A 17,693-nucleotide genomic window follows, 5' to 3' on the forward strand; every position below is an offset into this window, starting at 1 on the left:
TTGGCACGCTATGAGGCTTATTCAAATAGAAAATAAAACAGTTAGATAAGAACTTAAAACGACTAACAACCAAAGAATAAGAACCTACCGCTACACAGCTAACACTGAAATGAACTAAAAAGACGAGCGCATGGCCAGACGAAACACAAGAAAACCAAGGAATGTAAATTGCAATTAACGTGGAATGTAAGACGCGCGCCGGCATCCGCAACGACTAACTTTAAGGGAATTTAGAAATGACGCTGTAGTTTACACTTGTTAATACAAACACACTACTGTTCTGTTTCTTACTAAAACGTAACTGTTTGAAAATTAGATTACCTGGGTTTTACAAGTCTAAATTATTTTTTTAAGACTTGACCTGTATTGATAAAACTGATTGTTTTTTATCATATTATCAGCAACAGCATAGTGGTGAAGTACAACCTTTTATGTAAAAAGTATAAGTTTGGAGCTCAATACTGGTATCCTAGCTACTTTATACTTCATCGCAAACAGACATAAAGTGTATGAAACTTTTGCATATGGTGGGCATTAACAAATATTTAGGTCCCAATATGGCTTATATACTAGATCCTCAGGGGCCACACCCATACAGAATAGAATAGAACAAACATACATTTTAACACTGAGTTGTCCTTCTATGTGAGGATAATTAAGTGATGACAAGAATTATAAATTTGAATCATGTTTGTTTCAGTGGTCGAATGAAACATCTTCGTAAAATGATGCTTGGTGCTCAAACCACCAATTATGTCACGCACTGCATTCTACCAGTTCTAACAATTCTGTTTCGACATTTGGGTCGCCATAACTTTGGGAAGGATTTGCTGCGTAAGTTTCAAGTAACATTTTAAAATAACAAAAATTGATTTACCATTTTGAATCATGGTGTAAAAAAATATATGAGTTTAAAAATACTGTATAAAGAAATATAAATTCACATGAAAATTATGGTTGTTTAACTTGTTACTGTGTTTAAAAGTTATGGAAAGTGTAAATTAAAAAGTGTGCCATTTCAACTTCTACATATGTATAACTCACAACAAGTTGCAACTACTTAATTAAAAGTGTGTGTAAGAAAACACACTCTGTACAATACTAAATTGGAAAAATTCTTGAAAAACAAGTTCGCCATTAGTTTACAACAAACCCAGAGGAACATTTGGTAACTTTAACTTGTAAGCGGCCACGGAGTGTATGAAACAAAACATCTGTGTTATAACCACTGTCGTTTTCCAATGCACACAATGATAAAGCAAGTTAAATTTACTTAATTATTTTCTTATCTGGATGATTACGAATGTTGCATATTCCTTCCTATAACATGTTGTTTATGCAGTGGATGAAATACAAGTGTCTTGCTACAAAATTCTTAATGGTTTGTACAGTCTTGGTACAGGCAAAGGAGCTTTTATTGACCGGTAAGGAAATTATATATTAAACATTGAAGTTCATTTCATTTATCCTCATTAAAATATGTTCTATACTGCTTAACAAACTCATATTTAACAAACCCATACTTTTGACCACATATCACCAGCTTGACTGAGTGTGGCAGCACAAAATCAACCATCAAGTTTGCTGAAAAAATATTTGAAAAGTAAGATTTTGTGATTAGTTTGCGGTGTCACAATTTCCTAATATTTATTTTACTATTTGTTTACCATTTTTTTACACCGTGTTTCAATATTTTTAAATCATTGTTACCCAGTTCTCATATGAAGAATTGGTTCTTTTAATTGGTTTCAATGCATGCTTATTATGAAAACACATGTACTAACCTCTTAGCATTAATTACGAATGTAAACTATATCTCATACCACAAAACTAAATGAAAAGTGGCAGTTTTTCATACACACATCATTTTTACACCACGGGATTTACAACTAATATAATAAAAATCTTATAAGATTCTTAAAATAAAATTGTTGGTAAAAAAAATTTTTACTAAATTTTTTTAAATAATTTTATAAATTTTGTTTGAAAATTTCTTTTTTTATAAATTTTGTCTTAGAAATGCTTACTTTGTCACAAAACTGACATCTTAACTAACATTAATGATTCTAGCCACCGATCACAAGTTGGAGAATGCTTAGCTGCATTTGCAAGTGCCTTTCCTGTCCCATTTCTGGAACCTCGTCTCAACAAATTCAATTCTTGTTCAATTTACAACATTCTCAGCATAAAAGATCGAAAACGTAAGTTAGAAATTTTTTCCTACTGTTATCATTTTTCAACAATTGCTGGATCATATTTCAACAATTGCTAGAGAATTGGGTAAAATTTATAGCTCCATTTGCACGAAAGCCATTTTTATTTTCTATCGTACTTCTTTTATTTTAAATTTAACCTATTTACACATGCGAGACCTTTAGTGTTAGAAAATGAAAAAGGATAAATGAAAAATTAATTTATGTTGTAAAATTATGCATTCATCTACTTTAAACTATTGAAATAATATACAATCTCTTAATTCAGACAATTCCGTAATCTTTTGTAGTTTGAAAATTTAAACTTTATATTTGCCAACCCATTGGTTCGTTAGGAATCGTATAAATAACCAGCCATATTTTAATAAAAGTAGATAAAAAATATACCCAAAGTTACATCACCAGCACGAGCTATATAAAACAGAATCCCCATGCCATTACGACTGTTGTTTCCCCTCCACGTGAGGATAAATAAATTACATTCATTCATTTATTCTTTTTTCTTGCCATGTATTTACTTCAGTACTTGGCTTGCCACCAAAACTTGAACAGCTCACACCCCTCCTTCCAACATTGAACAATCTGCTTTCCGATATAAGTCACTTGGCTGAATCGGGGGCAAAATATGAGGAAGCTCCAGAAATGATTGACATCATTCTTCCTATGATTTGCAGGTAGATTGTGATACAGATTTTTTTAATGAAATAAAGCTAATGACAATTTTATTTTGTGCATTGAGCATTTTATTGGGATCGTTTTTATTGAAATTTTAAACATGGGTATGAAAATAAATTTGTTAAGCTGTTATAAGATTTTTGTTTAGATTTACATACAGACTTTATTTGTTTATGATTGTCTAGTTTTGATTCAACCTTTTGCTTTATTTTCAAAATAGGCATAACTCCAATAAAAAAAAATTAGTAGTATTTTCTAACCAATTAATTTTATATGCACTAACCATTAGATTCGCTGCTACTATTGTGTTGTGACGTGAGTGTATGTGTCCTTGTACAAGACACATAGCTATAATTCCAACCCAGTGGTCATTATTGAGTTTTTCAATTTGTTGGCCATACCTAAAACAATCATCCACAAAGCTACATACATAACTTGTAAGCGGGCACAATGTGTATACAACAACACCTGTGTTATATCAATTGTCAGTGCCAAGATAATGCAAATTACATTTATCGATTGATTGATTGATTGATTGATTGATTGATTGGTTCATTCACCTGCATAGATACCTTCCAATGTGGTGGAAACAAGGTGCATGTGTTGCCCAGCAAACTAATGACAAGAGAATTCCAATTGAAGAATCATCTGGTTGTGGAACTGCAGTTTCAGGAGAAATTTTAAACAACATTCTCCGTGATGTACTACGTCTCATCCAAAATAACCTTGGATCTGATGAAGCAGATTGGATGAAAAGGATTGCAGGTTTTTATTTTTTTTTTCTTGTTTGTAAATAAAAAAATTAACTCACTTTTTGTTTAGTTCTCTATGATTGTTGGCTTTAAATTGCCTAATTGCCTACTTTTGACCTTAGATTTTAACTTGACTTACCTTCATTTAATTCTATTCTACATGGGTGAGGTCCTACAGCGTGGCATGTCTTTGGATCTGTGATTTAGGCCAAGAAAATTTCATTAACCTATATCCTAAATTGTGTTAAAAACTAAAACATTCTTCTTTTTATCAGTTTATGCACAGCCAATCTTGGTTCAAAGTGATCCTGATTTATTGACGTCTCATTTTCTTCCAATTTTAAACAAATCACTGAAAAGAATCCAACAGATCAGAGATTTAGAAGAACAAGTAAATTTTTTCTTTATTTTTACTTTGTAACTTAGTAAAAAACACTGCACTTTAAGTTCAAAATTCTCTTTAATTTTATTTTCACCTCTCATGCATGTTCACGTTCACAGCTTGCTGGCCACAAAGGATCAATGAATGACCTACTGAACATAGTAAGTTGCCATGCTCAGTTTCACCGCATGTATTTAACTGCATGTTATGATATTTGAATGTACATGTAGAGTGTTGATAAAAGGTGAAGCTATCCTAACATTCTCTTAATGTGTTTAAAGTCTGTTGAAGACTATTTTATTTGCAGCTTGTATTCAATAACTTTTAACTTTAAGCATTTTTTTCATTGTTTTAAAATTCCTACTATTTACTTTATGCATGAAAAACTTTTGATAATGTATGCATCAATGCATGTCGGCTCAGTTTCCATTCTTGCTCATTTAAATTGTTTTATATACTTAGTTTTTGCATGCATTCTACTGATTAAGTAACTTTTTTGTAACATTGTTTTGTAACCAGGTAAAGTATGAGCAAAGAGTGAATGATGTTTCGGATTTAGAACTTTTAATGTTGGAAGATTATGGAATAATTGCTCGCGATCTTTATGCGTTCTACCCACTGCTGGTTCGGTATATTGATCTTAGCAAGTAAGTTTTAATAATAATGAACGTAACTTGCTTTTTCTTTGAATGGCAGGATATTCACAGTCGTTATAACACGAATGTTCTATTTTATACACCTCATGCATGTTTACGAGTTACCATGTATGTAACTTTTTTGGGTGATTGCTTTTTCTAGATGGTTGACAGCTTAGACAGCCCATTAGTCCACTGGGATTGAAATATTTGCTGGCAGGTTCTTGTTCATAAATACTTGGTTACTTATAAAAATACATGTGTGTGTAGCCATATCGATTGAAATGCAATAAAACACCTGTTTTATAAGAGTAAATGAGTGATTGTGATAAAAATATCATATTGGTACTGCGTAGTAATAAAGAGATTTTAAAAGTGATCACTGTAGTTTAGAACATGTTCCAATGATAATAATTTCATTTTCTGTTGGATATTTTTTTAATATTTAACAAAAAAGCAAGCCTTAACTATTAAAAGCCTTAGTTTATGATGTAAAATTGTTTACATAATATTCAAAGAGATTTGGCTTAACATTGTAAAAGTTACAATATGTGTTATTTTGAGTTACCATCTTAAATTTTTTGTTCATTTTTAGATCACTCTGGATCCGAGAGAAAAATCAAAATGCTATTGCACTTTTTAAGTTGTTGTCTGAGATTCTTGTTATTTGGGCAAAATCTGTTGTAAGTATAAAACATATTCATCTACAGTAGGGAGTTTTAATTCTTTTTAAACAGAACTTCAGAAGAGAAGAACAAAACTTTGTAGTTCAACATGAAATAGATAACATGTCTGTACTAACAGCTGATAAAAGTGCCACTCCAAACGCTGCTTCTGCATTGGTGAGTATACTTAACTTCATGGGAAAAAAAGTTGGTCAAAACTGCTGATGACATAATATAAGTATAAACTAATTTAAACTTATTTGTGTACTTACAAGCTTTATATTTTTGGCTGTAATTATAAATAGATATTGGATTTTCTTTGCCAAAAAAATGAAATAAATGCAAAAGAGAGGTTTTTGAGTTGAATAAGTTTTGTGTTCTAGGCAAACAGACGCATCGTTAAAAAGCGTGGTGATCGTTATTCGCCATCTACATCACTCATAGTTGCATGCGTCAAGCGAATGCTGCCTGTTGCACTGAACATGGGAAAAGTTGGAGATTGTAATTTATTACAAGAAGCTAAGACTCGATTTCTAAAGAAAGAAATGGAAGATGATGTGAAAGAATATTTAATTTCTGCTCTAAGGGAAAATGTAAGAACCAATTTATTTATACTTTTGTAGTTTTATAACACTCAAATTAGTATCTGTCGCCTGTAACCTGTTCAAAGCTTAGTGCTGCTCTATTGTGGGTGTATGTGTCTTTAGACAAGATATTACAGGAAATTTGCTTCTAATGGTCACTAATGGATTGTCAAAACTGTCTCCAATGCAGGAAAAAATCACCCACATAATTACAAATGTGTTAACTTATACGGGTGCATGAAGTGTTTGAAACATTCATTTTATAATGACTGTCCTTTTCCCGCCACATTAGGATAGAGCAAATTCATTCAATTTTTTAATAAAAGGTAAATGAAGATTTAACAAATGAACATGGAGATATTACAACACGAGCTGATTGGTTGTTAGAAATATCACGTGTACAATATCATCTACACCTGGTAAGCTATTTCTTAATAAATATTGTTGATACTTTTCCATCAAGTTGTTAAACCTCTCGTTTTAAAACTTTGCGTTATTTTCATTGCTTATTAATTTACACTTTTCTTATGAACTCTAATTTAAATCTATGATTTTTAGAGTGTAACGGTCACGCCTTTTAATCAAAACATAATTTCTTTCTATTTTTATCAATAAGCGTGTTTTAAAAACTGTTGTTTAACCGTTACTACCCGTCTTTTCGCTTTTTTCAACTCTCTTGTTCTTCGCTATCGTGACCGTAGGGACGAAATAAATTTCATTCCTGAATAAATATCACTGACTTACAAAGTTATATGATAGTATTTACAATTTTAAAACAACCTTAAATTTTGGGTTTATAACTTTCGGGCTTATATGTCTATACAAATATATATTTTAATATTTGTATTATTGTATTTATACAACATAAGATATTTTAACAATAAAACTTCATAAAGACGGAGCATCCACCAAAATCTCGAAGAGCAGTTTGGAAGAAATTGATGTCAAAACAAAGAAAGAGGGCCGTAGTGTCATGTTTTCGAATGGTTCCTTTATACAACCTTCCAATGTAAGTACTGGCCTACATGTTTAATGTAATCTAAGTATTTTTTTATAAAAAGAAACAATAAGTTTATATTAGGTTAGTGATCAGAGAACTTTCTTAGCATTCAGAGTATAATTGTATTTTTTTTAAAAACATGTTAGAAATTGTTACAGCTCTGTAGATAAATAGATTAGAAGCCCATGGGCATTTAGGAATTTAAACATTTTTAACTTTAAAGACGCAACAACGCGTAAACACTTAGTGTATAAGTTACCATGTACGGTACATAATAAAACAAGAATCCTAAGACCTTTTTTAAGCTTTTTTTTTTTGTATGAAGTTTGGTGGACCTCATTGTTCATATTTAGTAAGGCGGGGTAAGATGGCACTTTTTGCATTGTCTGTTTTGCAGTAAACACAGAATATTTACTGAATTATATATCTGTAGCCCAACGAATCTAAAAGAAAGTTGTTAAAAACACGATCAGGAAATTTGGGGTTTAGGCTCTAACAGTATCTCATCTTACCCCACAGTACTATACTTTATATGCCAATGTTAATATTAGTACATAATAAAAACAGGCATCGTGTATCCAATTGCTTCCTATCTAAGTATATGGAAAAATGGTTAAATACGGAAGAACCAAACAATTGTGGTCTGATCGACATTATTACGGTACTTTGGTGCCTGATTCAATAAATGTTCCTATTTGTAAAAACTTTTGCACATCTTTGAATGGAATGCATTGGATGTTTGTTTGCACTGACACAAATTTGGTTAAGTGTGTTCAGTTTTATTTGAACACAAACAATTTGTGTTATTTTGTTGTGTTGTTTTCTGAACACACGTGGTACCATATTAACCAACAGAAACCACACAATGGTTTCTACTTCGGGTTCTTGTGATATTTTTCTCGTATCTGTATTTTTAGACAGTTGTGTCACTAAACAAGTTTATGATAGCAGGTGTACAAATAAATAACAATCCGTTTATTTGGGTCGTATATGACCTTGGGCAAGATTTCTAACAGCAATTGCCCCAACCCAGTGGTCACTAATGGTTTGTTCAAATTACCAGCCATTCATAAGAAAAATATAAAAATCAAAAAAAATATTTACTCAAAAAGTAACATACGCGGTAACTCATAAGCTGGCATGGGGTGTATGAAACAGAATGAATGAATGATATTTATTCTGGCCACACGAAGATAATGCAAGTTGCATTACATTCATTCGAAATATCAAAATTTCAGGATTATTAGGACATATTTGCTGGGCTTAGTGGATGAATAATATAGAACCTTGGTCTATTGGTTAGGTTGGTAGTTATGGAGTTTGAAATAATCTTTCAATTTTGTATATATACCTGCATAATTATTTTGAAAATTGTTAAAAATTCTTAGACACAAAGTGATATCCATGTTTGTTCCCTCCTATTCTCAACACTGGGTTTATACTGATCAGTCAAACTTTGCTGGAAAGTTGATAAATTTGGTTCATAAGGTATTCAAACATGCTTTTGCTGCACCATAGAAACCATGCTTTGTTACCTGAACAGCAAAGTTCATCAAAGATCAGCCATTTACAGGAAGCAGGATACGATTTAAAAATTAATATACTCCATCCATTTAAAAATGACTTTTTTTGTAAATGTTGTTTTACTATGAGGTTTAAAAACTTGCCGGCAACCATCACACAAATAGCATGGCATGCACATTCACAGTTATATACATTCAACAACAAGTTGCAGGCATGAAAATCTGTGATTCTTATTTTACACTTTTTGGAACTTTTAAATGATTTCTTACCTCATTACAAGACGATACTGGGTTTAAAACTTCAATTTGCTTCCACTGTGGGCATGTGTGTCCTTGGGCAAGGCACTTAAAATAATTGCTCTGATCCAGTGGTCATCAAATTTTCAGCCGTTTTTTTTATCATCCTTCATAAAATTTAAAATTCTATACCTGGTGATCTGGCACTTGGTGTATGAAATAAAGCACATGTGCTGTAACAACCTGTTGTCTCACCACGAATGAATAAATATGCATCAATCCTACATATTCTCTTGAAAAGTAAAACAGTAATAATATTTTATTTTTGGAATCAGCCAAACCAAGAAGAGGGAAAAACCTTGCACTGTGATCCACTTAGTCAACTTATTCAAGTATTCAGTATGTCAGCTGTCACCTCTGTTGTGTAAGTTGTGATATAAATTCATTGAGCTTTTAATATAAATTATATTACAAATTTATTGAACCATGTCAGTAATAAAAAAAATATTAATTAAAAACAAAAGAAGGAATTTTTTTTTAATTATAGTTTTAAACAAAGTATGGGTAAAAATATGAAAAATTATCAGTTTAATAGCGTGACTTTTTACCCTAACATATGATAAACTCGCAGTGAGCTGCTACTAAATCATATAGACAGATTACGATGCAATTAGATTAAAAGTGTGCATAAAATCCAGAAACTTTTTAATTATCCGTTTGAATGCAATAAAGAAGATATTTAATTAATAAACTGAAGAGAAAGAAAAAATGTTAAAATTTTTCAAAAAACATTTTTTAAATTAAAAAAATGTTTTTGTATTTAAAAAAAAAATGTTTTTTTTTGTAACAGCGAGAATGATGATTTATACCTGGCATATTCTGAACTTATGACACAAAGTTGTCACACTGGTGATGATGAAGAAGAGGATGAGGGGGAAGAAAGTGAAAAATCTTTCGAGGCAAGTGTTTAAAAATAAATTGTTAGTCATACATGAAAAAAGACGCTACAAGTTGACATACTTAGTAACTCGTAAGCAGACTTTATGTGTATCAAGCACACATGTTGTAACGACTGTCATTTCCCCCGTGCATGCGAGGATAAAGCAAGTTACATTCATTCTTTTAAAAAATAAAAGGTACACTTCTTCATTTAAAACATACAAATTGATGTTTTAGCTGAAAACATGCCTGTTAATGTTCTTGGTGTTTATTTATATTTTTCATGCAAATAAGCATAATGTAATTATATTTTTATTCTTTAATTTAAATCCCAGAAAGTTTTGTAGTGTTATTTTACAACTTTAATCATTTCATTAGATATTTCAATACTGTAAGCGTGCCATGGTACGTACGGTTTAGGCCTGAATGGACCACTTAATCTTTTTGTATGTTACAAAAAGTTTTGTGATATAAAATTGCAAATAGTTCTCAAGGCTTACTATAATTTTTTTTGTTGTTCCACATATAAACTTTAGAAGCACTGATTTAAAAATGTATTGAATGTTAATTCTATTAATATAAAAAACATGGTTAAGCAAAACTCATTTTTAACTCATTTTTATATTTGTTATACTTTTTAGGAGAAAGAAAAAGAAAAACAAAGACTTCTTTACGAACAAAAGCGTCTTGCAACCCGTGGAGTTGCTGAAATGGTCTTATACATGATCAGTGCAAGTGGTGGAGATGTTTCCGACACCATCGTTACGACACTTCAGTTGGGAATTGCTTTACTGACTGGTGGAAATGTTCTTGTGCAGAAGGTAGGTTGTTTCACGAATTATTAGTGTGTGTGTGAAAGATAAAACCCTGTCCCTTCAGGCTATAGGATCAAAAAATTACTTTTATTTGGTGCATTATCATCAATTTACCCCTTAATATGCGTGCCCAAATTATACACACAGCACAGCATAATTTAATAAATCAGTTCACGAATGATTTTTTCTTAATGAATGATTTTTTTAATGAATAAAGTTTTATTTTCAAATAAAAATAAAATTGTGGCAAAGTGATTAGGGTTCAAGGCTTGTCGCTGCTGCTATTGTTTGGGAATGAGTCCTTCGGCAAGATGCTTAACGGCAATTTCACCAATCCAGTGATCCATTATGGGTTGTCTAAGTACTCAGCCATACATTAAAAAATCCATGTGAAAAAATCATGGTTTTTATGTATTTGTTTCATAATAGATCATGCTTGATCATTTAAAAGCGAAGAAAGATGTTCGTTTCTTTACAAGTGTTGCTGGGTTAATGGATCAGTGCAGGTAAGAATTTTATTTAGGGTTGCAAAAATAAACTTATTTTTATTGTAACATATTGGAAACTATTTTAATTGTTACATAATTATATGGGTATTATTACATATTCCACTGCATCTAAAAATTAGTTTTCCTGTGAAATTTAGTTTTGGGAAACTGGGTAATCATAGCTTTGATATTAAATCATGCAGAATGTTTGGGTTAAAGAAATACGGTTGAGAAGCAATAAATTATATCATTGTTTGTTATTTATTTAATTTTTATTGTTTTTATTTCTGATTTATTTACTATAATTTTTTTCCTTGCAGTGTATTAGATCTGAATGCTTACGAAAGAAGTCTTAAATCGGAAAGTTTGGGTCATGTTAATGAATGTACTATCACAGGTAGGTTTGTATGAACGTTAACATTGACTGAAGTTAATTTAACTTTATAAATATAAACTTTAATATTGGAATTCAAAACGTTCAACAATACATTTAATATAATTGAACCGATTTTATTCAACACTATATTTTTAAAAACTTTGAAATGTGACATGATGATAAATTGGCCACTGAAAAGACAGACCCTCATATAAACTTAAATGGTTTTTGAACAAAATTCATCTACAATAAAGTTCCTAAAATAGTATAGTACAATGTTAAAATGTTGTTGTGGTAATTAAAATTTAAAAAAAAAATTAGGTATAAGTTAAAAAAATTTTTTGGCATGTTTTACAATTAAACAAATAAGAAGGGCGCTTGTCAAATATTTTCGGCTTTAAATTTATGAAAATTTTGTGAAATTTATCATTACCAGGTGAAAAAACTATGAGTGATGCGGAACTGACCTGCGCTTTATTCCGATTTCTTCAATTGCTTTGTGAAGGTCACAATGCAGGTATGAATATATAAATGATGTAACATATTTATCCTCACGCGGTGGGTTAAAAAATTGTTATGAAAGTTGTTATAACATGGGTTCTCTTTTACACACCTCGTTCCTGCTTATAACTTACCACGTATGTGTAACTTTATGAGATAAAACTATGTGGAAATGAATGCAACTTATTAATCATTACATGGCTGAGCAACGACAGACGTTATAACATTCGTGTTTCTTTTCACACACCTTGTGTTCGCTTATGATTTACCACGCTTGTATGTAACTTTGTGGGTGTGATATGATAACAAATAAAAAACGCAGTTTTTCAAAAAGTGGAACATATTTGTATACAACTTTATTCCAGTGAAAGCAAAAAAGTTGATTTTAATTGATATCCTTTTAAGCTTCTTTCCTAAATTCAACAAGTTTAAATTCAACACAACTCAAAACAATTTCTAGTTTTGACCAAATTTGTTTTTTTACGAAAATTAGATTTTCAAAATTATCTTCGAACTCAAGTTGGAAACAACACCACAGTCAACATTATCATATCAACTGTGGATTATCTTTTGCGGTTGCAAGAAGCTATCAGTGATTTCTACTGGTATTATTCTGCAAAAGAAACCATTGATGCTCCAGTAAGTAAAGAAAACTTTTTATAATATAAGGAACCAAATAATCTTATATTAAACATAAGTGATATAATTATAATAAACCTTGTATGGAACAAAACTGTTATGTTTTTTGTTTTTTTTAAATGGTAAATTTTTGGTTTAATGGTAATTAGAACAACATTTTATTTTTAAATATATACATTTATTAATAATGTTCCTTATTTCGTGCTGTTTGTCATTATAATGTTTATATAAAACACTGTAAAGTGTAAAAAAACACATTGTAACAAATTGTATTTACTAAATTTTGTGTTAAAACAGAAATGCATGTTTAATATAAAGTATGAAAAAATGTTTTTTTCAGGGTCAAGAAAACTTCTCGAAAGCAATCGCTGTTGCCAAGCAAGTTTTCAACACTCTTACTGAATATATTCAGGTGAAATTTTATTTCAACATTTTCTCTATGAAAACTGAACACAACAACCACTTAGTATCTCATAAGCAGACATAAGGTGGATGGAATAGGAGGATAAATAAGTTACATTAACTAATTATGTCATATGATTTGTGAACTAACTGACAATAAATATATGTCAATTAATTTTTAGGGACTTATCTGGTACAAAATTGCCAGTTTTAACGTTTATTTTTAAATTACATAATGCCTGGTAGCAGATATAACAAAATATGTGGTTTTTAAAGTTCTGATTTTATTGAACTGTTTAAATCAGGGTCCATGTGAAGGCAACCAGCAAGCATTAGCACACAGCAGGTTATGGGATGCTGTGGTGGGATTCTTACATGTGTTTGCAAATATGCAAATGAAATTATCACAAGATTCAAAGCGACAATTATCCTTGTTGAAGGAATTGCTTGATTTGCAACAAGATATGATTGTTATGTTGTTGTCCATGTTGGAAGGTTTGTTGAAATATTTTGATGTTTCAAGTTATAAATGAACTCTGTTCTGTGAATAAAATGTAATGCCTAAATAGACTCTATTTACCATATTTTTAAAAACTATGATCATACAATTGGGTAATAGATAAAAAAATTAATTTGGAATAGTTTTTTCGTTTTTGCGTGTTATATTTAGCTGGTTTACAGAACAAAACATTTTATTATTCATACATTCCACAGTTTAAATATAAATATCTAGTTTTTAATGTTTCCATTAAGACAATTTATTATTTTCAAAAAATCATGTTTTTTTTGTGGGTAGGGTGTTGTTAATAATAGGATGCACATGTCGTATCGGTTTAATTGTTAATAAATATTTGTAAAAACGCTAAAAATGTAATTTGGACATTTACAATAAATACCAGTGGTTCATGAAAACTTGAAAAAAAATTGTTTTAAATTTTATTGTTTTTCAGGAAATGTTGTTGATGGAACAATTGGTCGACAATTAGTTGATACGTTGATTGAATCTTCTCACAATGTTGAATTAATTCTTCGTTTCTTCAACATGTTTCTACGACTCAAAGACATCACGTCATCCGATAAATTTTTGGAATATGACGCAGAACACACTGGGTTTGTTTCAAGAAAAGATTTCCAACGAGCAATGGAAGCTTCGAAAATATATTCAAGGTTTATTAATTAGAATAATACATGAGTTTATGAATCTTTTTTTTTTTTTTTTTAAGATTTGGTTTAAAATATTCCAACATTGCTTCGGTTATTTTAAGACTTTTTTTAATTTGTGTACATTAATATTAATTCTCTTTTCTTCATTGTTGGGTAAAACTTATGTGATGTAGTTTTGAAACAGAATCTTGTTTGTGTGTGTATTAATTCTTATTTTATTTTATTCTTTTAACATAAATCTAAAATGAATAAATTTAAAATTTTCATATTCAGTGAAGAAATCGATTTCTTACTTGCTTGTGCTGTGTCAACTGATGACAAGTTAAATTACGATGAATTTACCGAACAATTCCATGAACCAGCAGCTGATATCGGCTTCAACATGGCTGTGTTACTCACTAATCTTGCTGAACACATGCCAAGGGATACAAGGTAACATGGGCTGTGATTTTAAACCTTTTTTTGTATTTTTTTTTATTTTAGCCTTGAATACAATAACTAAGATTAAGTTAATTAACACAACAAAGAAAAGGTATTAATGTCAATGCTTCCAGATTAAAGAAATTTCTTGAAATGGCCGAAGCAATGTTGGAATATTTTCAACCAAATCTTGGAAGAATTGAAATTATTGGAAGTGCAAAAAGAATTGAAAGAGTTTATTTCAACATTAAACCTTCAAGGTAGGATTCAAATATTTTAATGGATTATAATAAAATTAAACATTTTTACTGCAATAAAATGTTTTTGTCCAAACATATTCTGGTTGACAGGCTGGTTTTTTAATTTAAATATTTTCCATAGACTTATTTTTGAAAAATGTAATATTCGAGTATAAAAATGATTTGTTTCCTCATAAAGTACATTTTGTTGGGAGGCTTTATCCTTTTACAGTAATTGTTGCTCTTATAAAAGTCTTTATTTAATAGCTCTATGATGTTTGGAACACACCATGCACAATTTACCTAATAAGTTTATTTTCAACTCCTGCAGTTTCACCACAACTCATAGATATAGTATAATAAATAAAAGGCCTTATAGAAACAATATACAACATCATAGACAAATATACAACACAAACTGGTCAAGGCAAACATAGAATATTGTAACATAAAATCATGTAATTTTATACCAGACCAAAATAGAAACTTTGTTACAACATAGAAACATACAATTTTTTACTAGACAAAAATCGTAACAATATAACATAGATGCATTTGCAATGTGAAGTATTGCACTGATTAATGGCTATAACACACATGTGTCCGGTTATTTTACAATATTTCCTTTTAGTTTGGACCAATGGCACAAACCTCAAGTGCAAGAATCGAAACGTCAATTTTTCTTTGATGTGATCAACGATGAGGGAGATAATGGAAGAATGGAAGAATTTGTCAACTTTTGTGAAGACACAATTTTTGAGGTTGGATTAATTAATTTACGATGTTAAAGTTTTTTATATGATTTAACAGAAAAACGAATGAGTTGTAGAGGGTATGAATTTTATGTTATGAGAGGTGGTAACAAAATGGTTGTAGTTTTTACCACTATTTTTCATCTTTCTGTTTTTACATGTTAAGTACACCTCAATCACTAAAACCGAATAAACACAACTGAAGTTTTGTGTACTATGTTTTAGAAAAAACAAAGCAAAGTTTAAAAAACCACTATGATAAAAACCCGAATAAAAAAGTCTCGATAAAAGGATAATTTTGGTAAATAAAAAATCATGAAAAAAACATATTTTTGGTGACTTCTCAGATGCAACTTGCTTCGGAGATTAGTGAAGCGGGGTTCGGAGCTTCTTCATCGTCTGCTGTTAACGATGAGGAAGGTGATGATAAAGATGAGGAGGACGCTGCTGCGTGAGTCTAAGTTTTTCTACAGATATTACCAACAATACTGGTATCGTGGGCATAGTGGCTAATGCGCATGTATTTAAACTAGAGGTTGTGGGTTCAATGTTAATAACATTGTAAGCCTATAACGATAATTGTTTAAACCCTAAAACTTAGACATACCATAGCATAAAAGTTAGCGCGGTTGCCTATTACCTGGAGGTAATGGGTTCAAGGCTCATTGCGCTACCCTTATGGGTGTTGTGTCCGTGGGCAAGACATTTAACACCAACCGCTTCAACCCATTGGTCACTAATGAGTTGTCCAAATGGTCAGCCATACATAAAGGCAAAAAACAACCACTTACAAAGTTACATACGTGGTAACTTGTAAGCAGTGTATGGAACAAAGCCTTGGTTATGGTGTATGAAACAGAACACAGTATATAAAACAGAAAACAGTGTATAACACAGAACACGCTGTATGAAAAAGATTGCCTGTGTTATAACAATTGTCCATGTCATGCAAGAGTAAATAAGTTACATTTATTTATAACAACAAATACCAAACAGATCACAGGACAATGGAATTACGAAAATATATATACCTGTGTATAAATTTTATTTATTTATTTTTTATTAACATATATTTACATTTTCTTTCAAACAGGTCAGGAGAAATTTTACCCAGTTTTAATTTCAAGGTTGTTAAAAGCTATGTAAGTATACTAGTATTAAACGGTTGAAATGTATTTTTCTCAATATTTTTAAACCATTTAGGTGCGACAGTTTCGTGCAATGACCTGGATTGAAGTAATAACTTCCCTTGTTTTCTTATTCTTCACATTTAACATCAAGCTCTGCAAGCTAAGCATAGAACTATTGCAGTGAGTTTTGTTTATATTTTTATTTATTTTTTACCTTTTTATTTTTTTTACATTTTAAAATATCTTTGTAATTTTCTACAACAGATTTTTCTCTTTTTTTAGAATTTTTGGAAATTTCTTGTATGTTCTTTTCTTCTCAAACTTCCTTGTGGTGGAAGTGAAGAAAAAAAGTTTAACTGAAATAATCGATGAAATGCCGTGTCCTACGCATGAAAGAATACAACATTCGGTTGTAAGTTAAAATTCATATTTTTAAAGTTTTGTAAGATTTTTTATCATACTCAGTTTGTAACAAAAGATAAAGCTCGATACTGCTACCATTGTGAATATTTGTGTCTTTAGACAAAACACCTAATGTTAATTACTTCAATCCAAAGGTTACTGTTGGGTTGTCCAAACAGAGAAATGCTAGAAACTATTAAATGTACATGAGATATTTTAGGCTACCACATATAGTGTACAATATGATATTTTTTGTTATAATTCCGATATTAAGATAATATAATCCTAATTTTATATTAAATAGGAAAACCTCAGTGATAGTGGAACTGACGATACAGGGCAAGATCAAACTAAAGGAGATAAAGAAGATTTCATTTCCGATGTTTTTGGAATGGACATAAAGTTGGTTTAATTTTGCAGCTTTTTTACATGGAATATTTTGACAACATAAATTATTGTTTAGGAAAAGCAAAGAACTTATAAAAGCAGTTGTACATACGAAGCCAGAAGCTGGATTTGGTGACTTCACTGTAGATGAGGCAGCTGATACGTTCAGTTTAATCGCATCAGATTATGAGAGTGGGATTAACACACCTCGTACTTCAAAGATCAAGAAAAGAAGAAAACTTCTTCGCAAAGGAAAACAAATAGGGCAGACTGCAAGCACTACAAGCACAATTGTGAGTTTGATATTGTTTTACTACCACAGTGAATGTAGACATTAATGGACAATGTCTACTTTTTGATTCTCTGGATCTGT

At 30.6% G+C, this 17,693-nt stretch overlaps 1 protein-coding gene across 1 annotated transcript in view; it reads left to right on the forward strand.

The window, feature by feature from the left end:
* Positions 1–17,693, forward strand: part of LOC100178148 (ryanodine receptor 3) — a 63,745-nt gene that overhangs the window by 40,314 nt on the left and 5,738 nt on the right. Inside the window, exons 71-103 of the mRNA XM_018813888.2 lie at positions 701–834; positions 1,343–1,424; positions 2,071–2,201; positions 2,737–2,887; positions 3,457–3,653; positions 3,916–4,031; positions 4,142–4,183; positions 4,542–4,669; positions 5,253–5,340; positions 5,395–5,499; positions 5,706–5,915; positions 6,233–6,325; positions 6,803–6,915; positions 8,295–8,394; positions 9,002–9,090; positions 9,517–9,625; positions 10,247–10,426; positions 10,850–10,926; positions 11,229–11,305; positions 11,721–11,801; positions 12,279–12,424; positions 12,765–12,836; positions 13,132–13,321; positions 13,777–13,993; positions 14,264–14,422; positions 14,545–14,670; positions 15,281–15,410; positions 15,749–15,852; positions 16,495–16,543; positions 16,605–16,711; positions 16,814–16,943; positions 17,238–17,335; positions 17,397–17,613. Coding sequence (XP_018669433.1) covers positions 701–834; positions 1,343–1,424; positions 2,071–2,201; positions 2,737–2,887; positions 3,457–3,653; positions 3,916–4,031; positions 4,142–4,183; positions 4,542–4,669; positions 5,253–5,340; positions 5,395–5,499; positions 5,706–5,915; positions 6,233–6,325; positions 6,803–6,915; positions 8,295–8,394; positions 9,002–9,090; positions 9,517–9,625; positions 10,247–10,426; positions 10,850–10,926; positions 11,229–11,305; positions 11,721–11,801; positions 12,279–12,424; positions 12,765–12,836; positions 13,132–13,321; positions 13,777–13,993; positions 14,264–14,422; positions 14,545–14,670; positions 15,281–15,410; positions 15,749–15,852; positions 16,495–16,543; positions 16,605–16,711; positions 16,814–16,943; positions 17,238–17,335; positions 17,397–17,613 — 4,048 coding nt within the window. The remainder of the gene's footprint in view (positions 1–700; positions 835–1,342; positions 1,425–2,070; positions 2,202–2,736; positions 2,888–3,456; positions 3,654–3,915; positions 4,032–4,141; positions 4,184–4,541; positions 4,670–5,252; positions 5,341–5,394; positions 5,500–5,705; positions 5,916–6,232; positions 6,326–6,802; positions 6,916–8,294; positions 8,395–9,001; positions 9,091–9,516; positions 9,626–10,246; positions 10,427–10,849; positions 10,927–11,228; positions 11,306–11,720; positions 11,802–12,278; positions 12,425–12,764; positions 12,837–13,131; positions 13,322–13,776; positions 13,994–14,263; positions 14,423–14,544; positions 14,671–15,280; positions 15,411–15,748; positions 15,853–16,494; positions 16,544–16,604; positions 16,712–16,813; positions 16,944–17,237; positions 17,336–17,396; positions 17,614–17,693) is intronic.

This window comes from Ciona intestinalis, chromosome 11, assembly GCF_000224145.3.
Source record: "Ciona intestinalis chromosome 11, KH, whole genome shotgun sequence".
Lineage (NCBI taxonomy): Eukaryota > Metazoa > Chordata > Ascidiacea > Phlebobranchia > Cionidae > Ciona > Ciona intestinalis.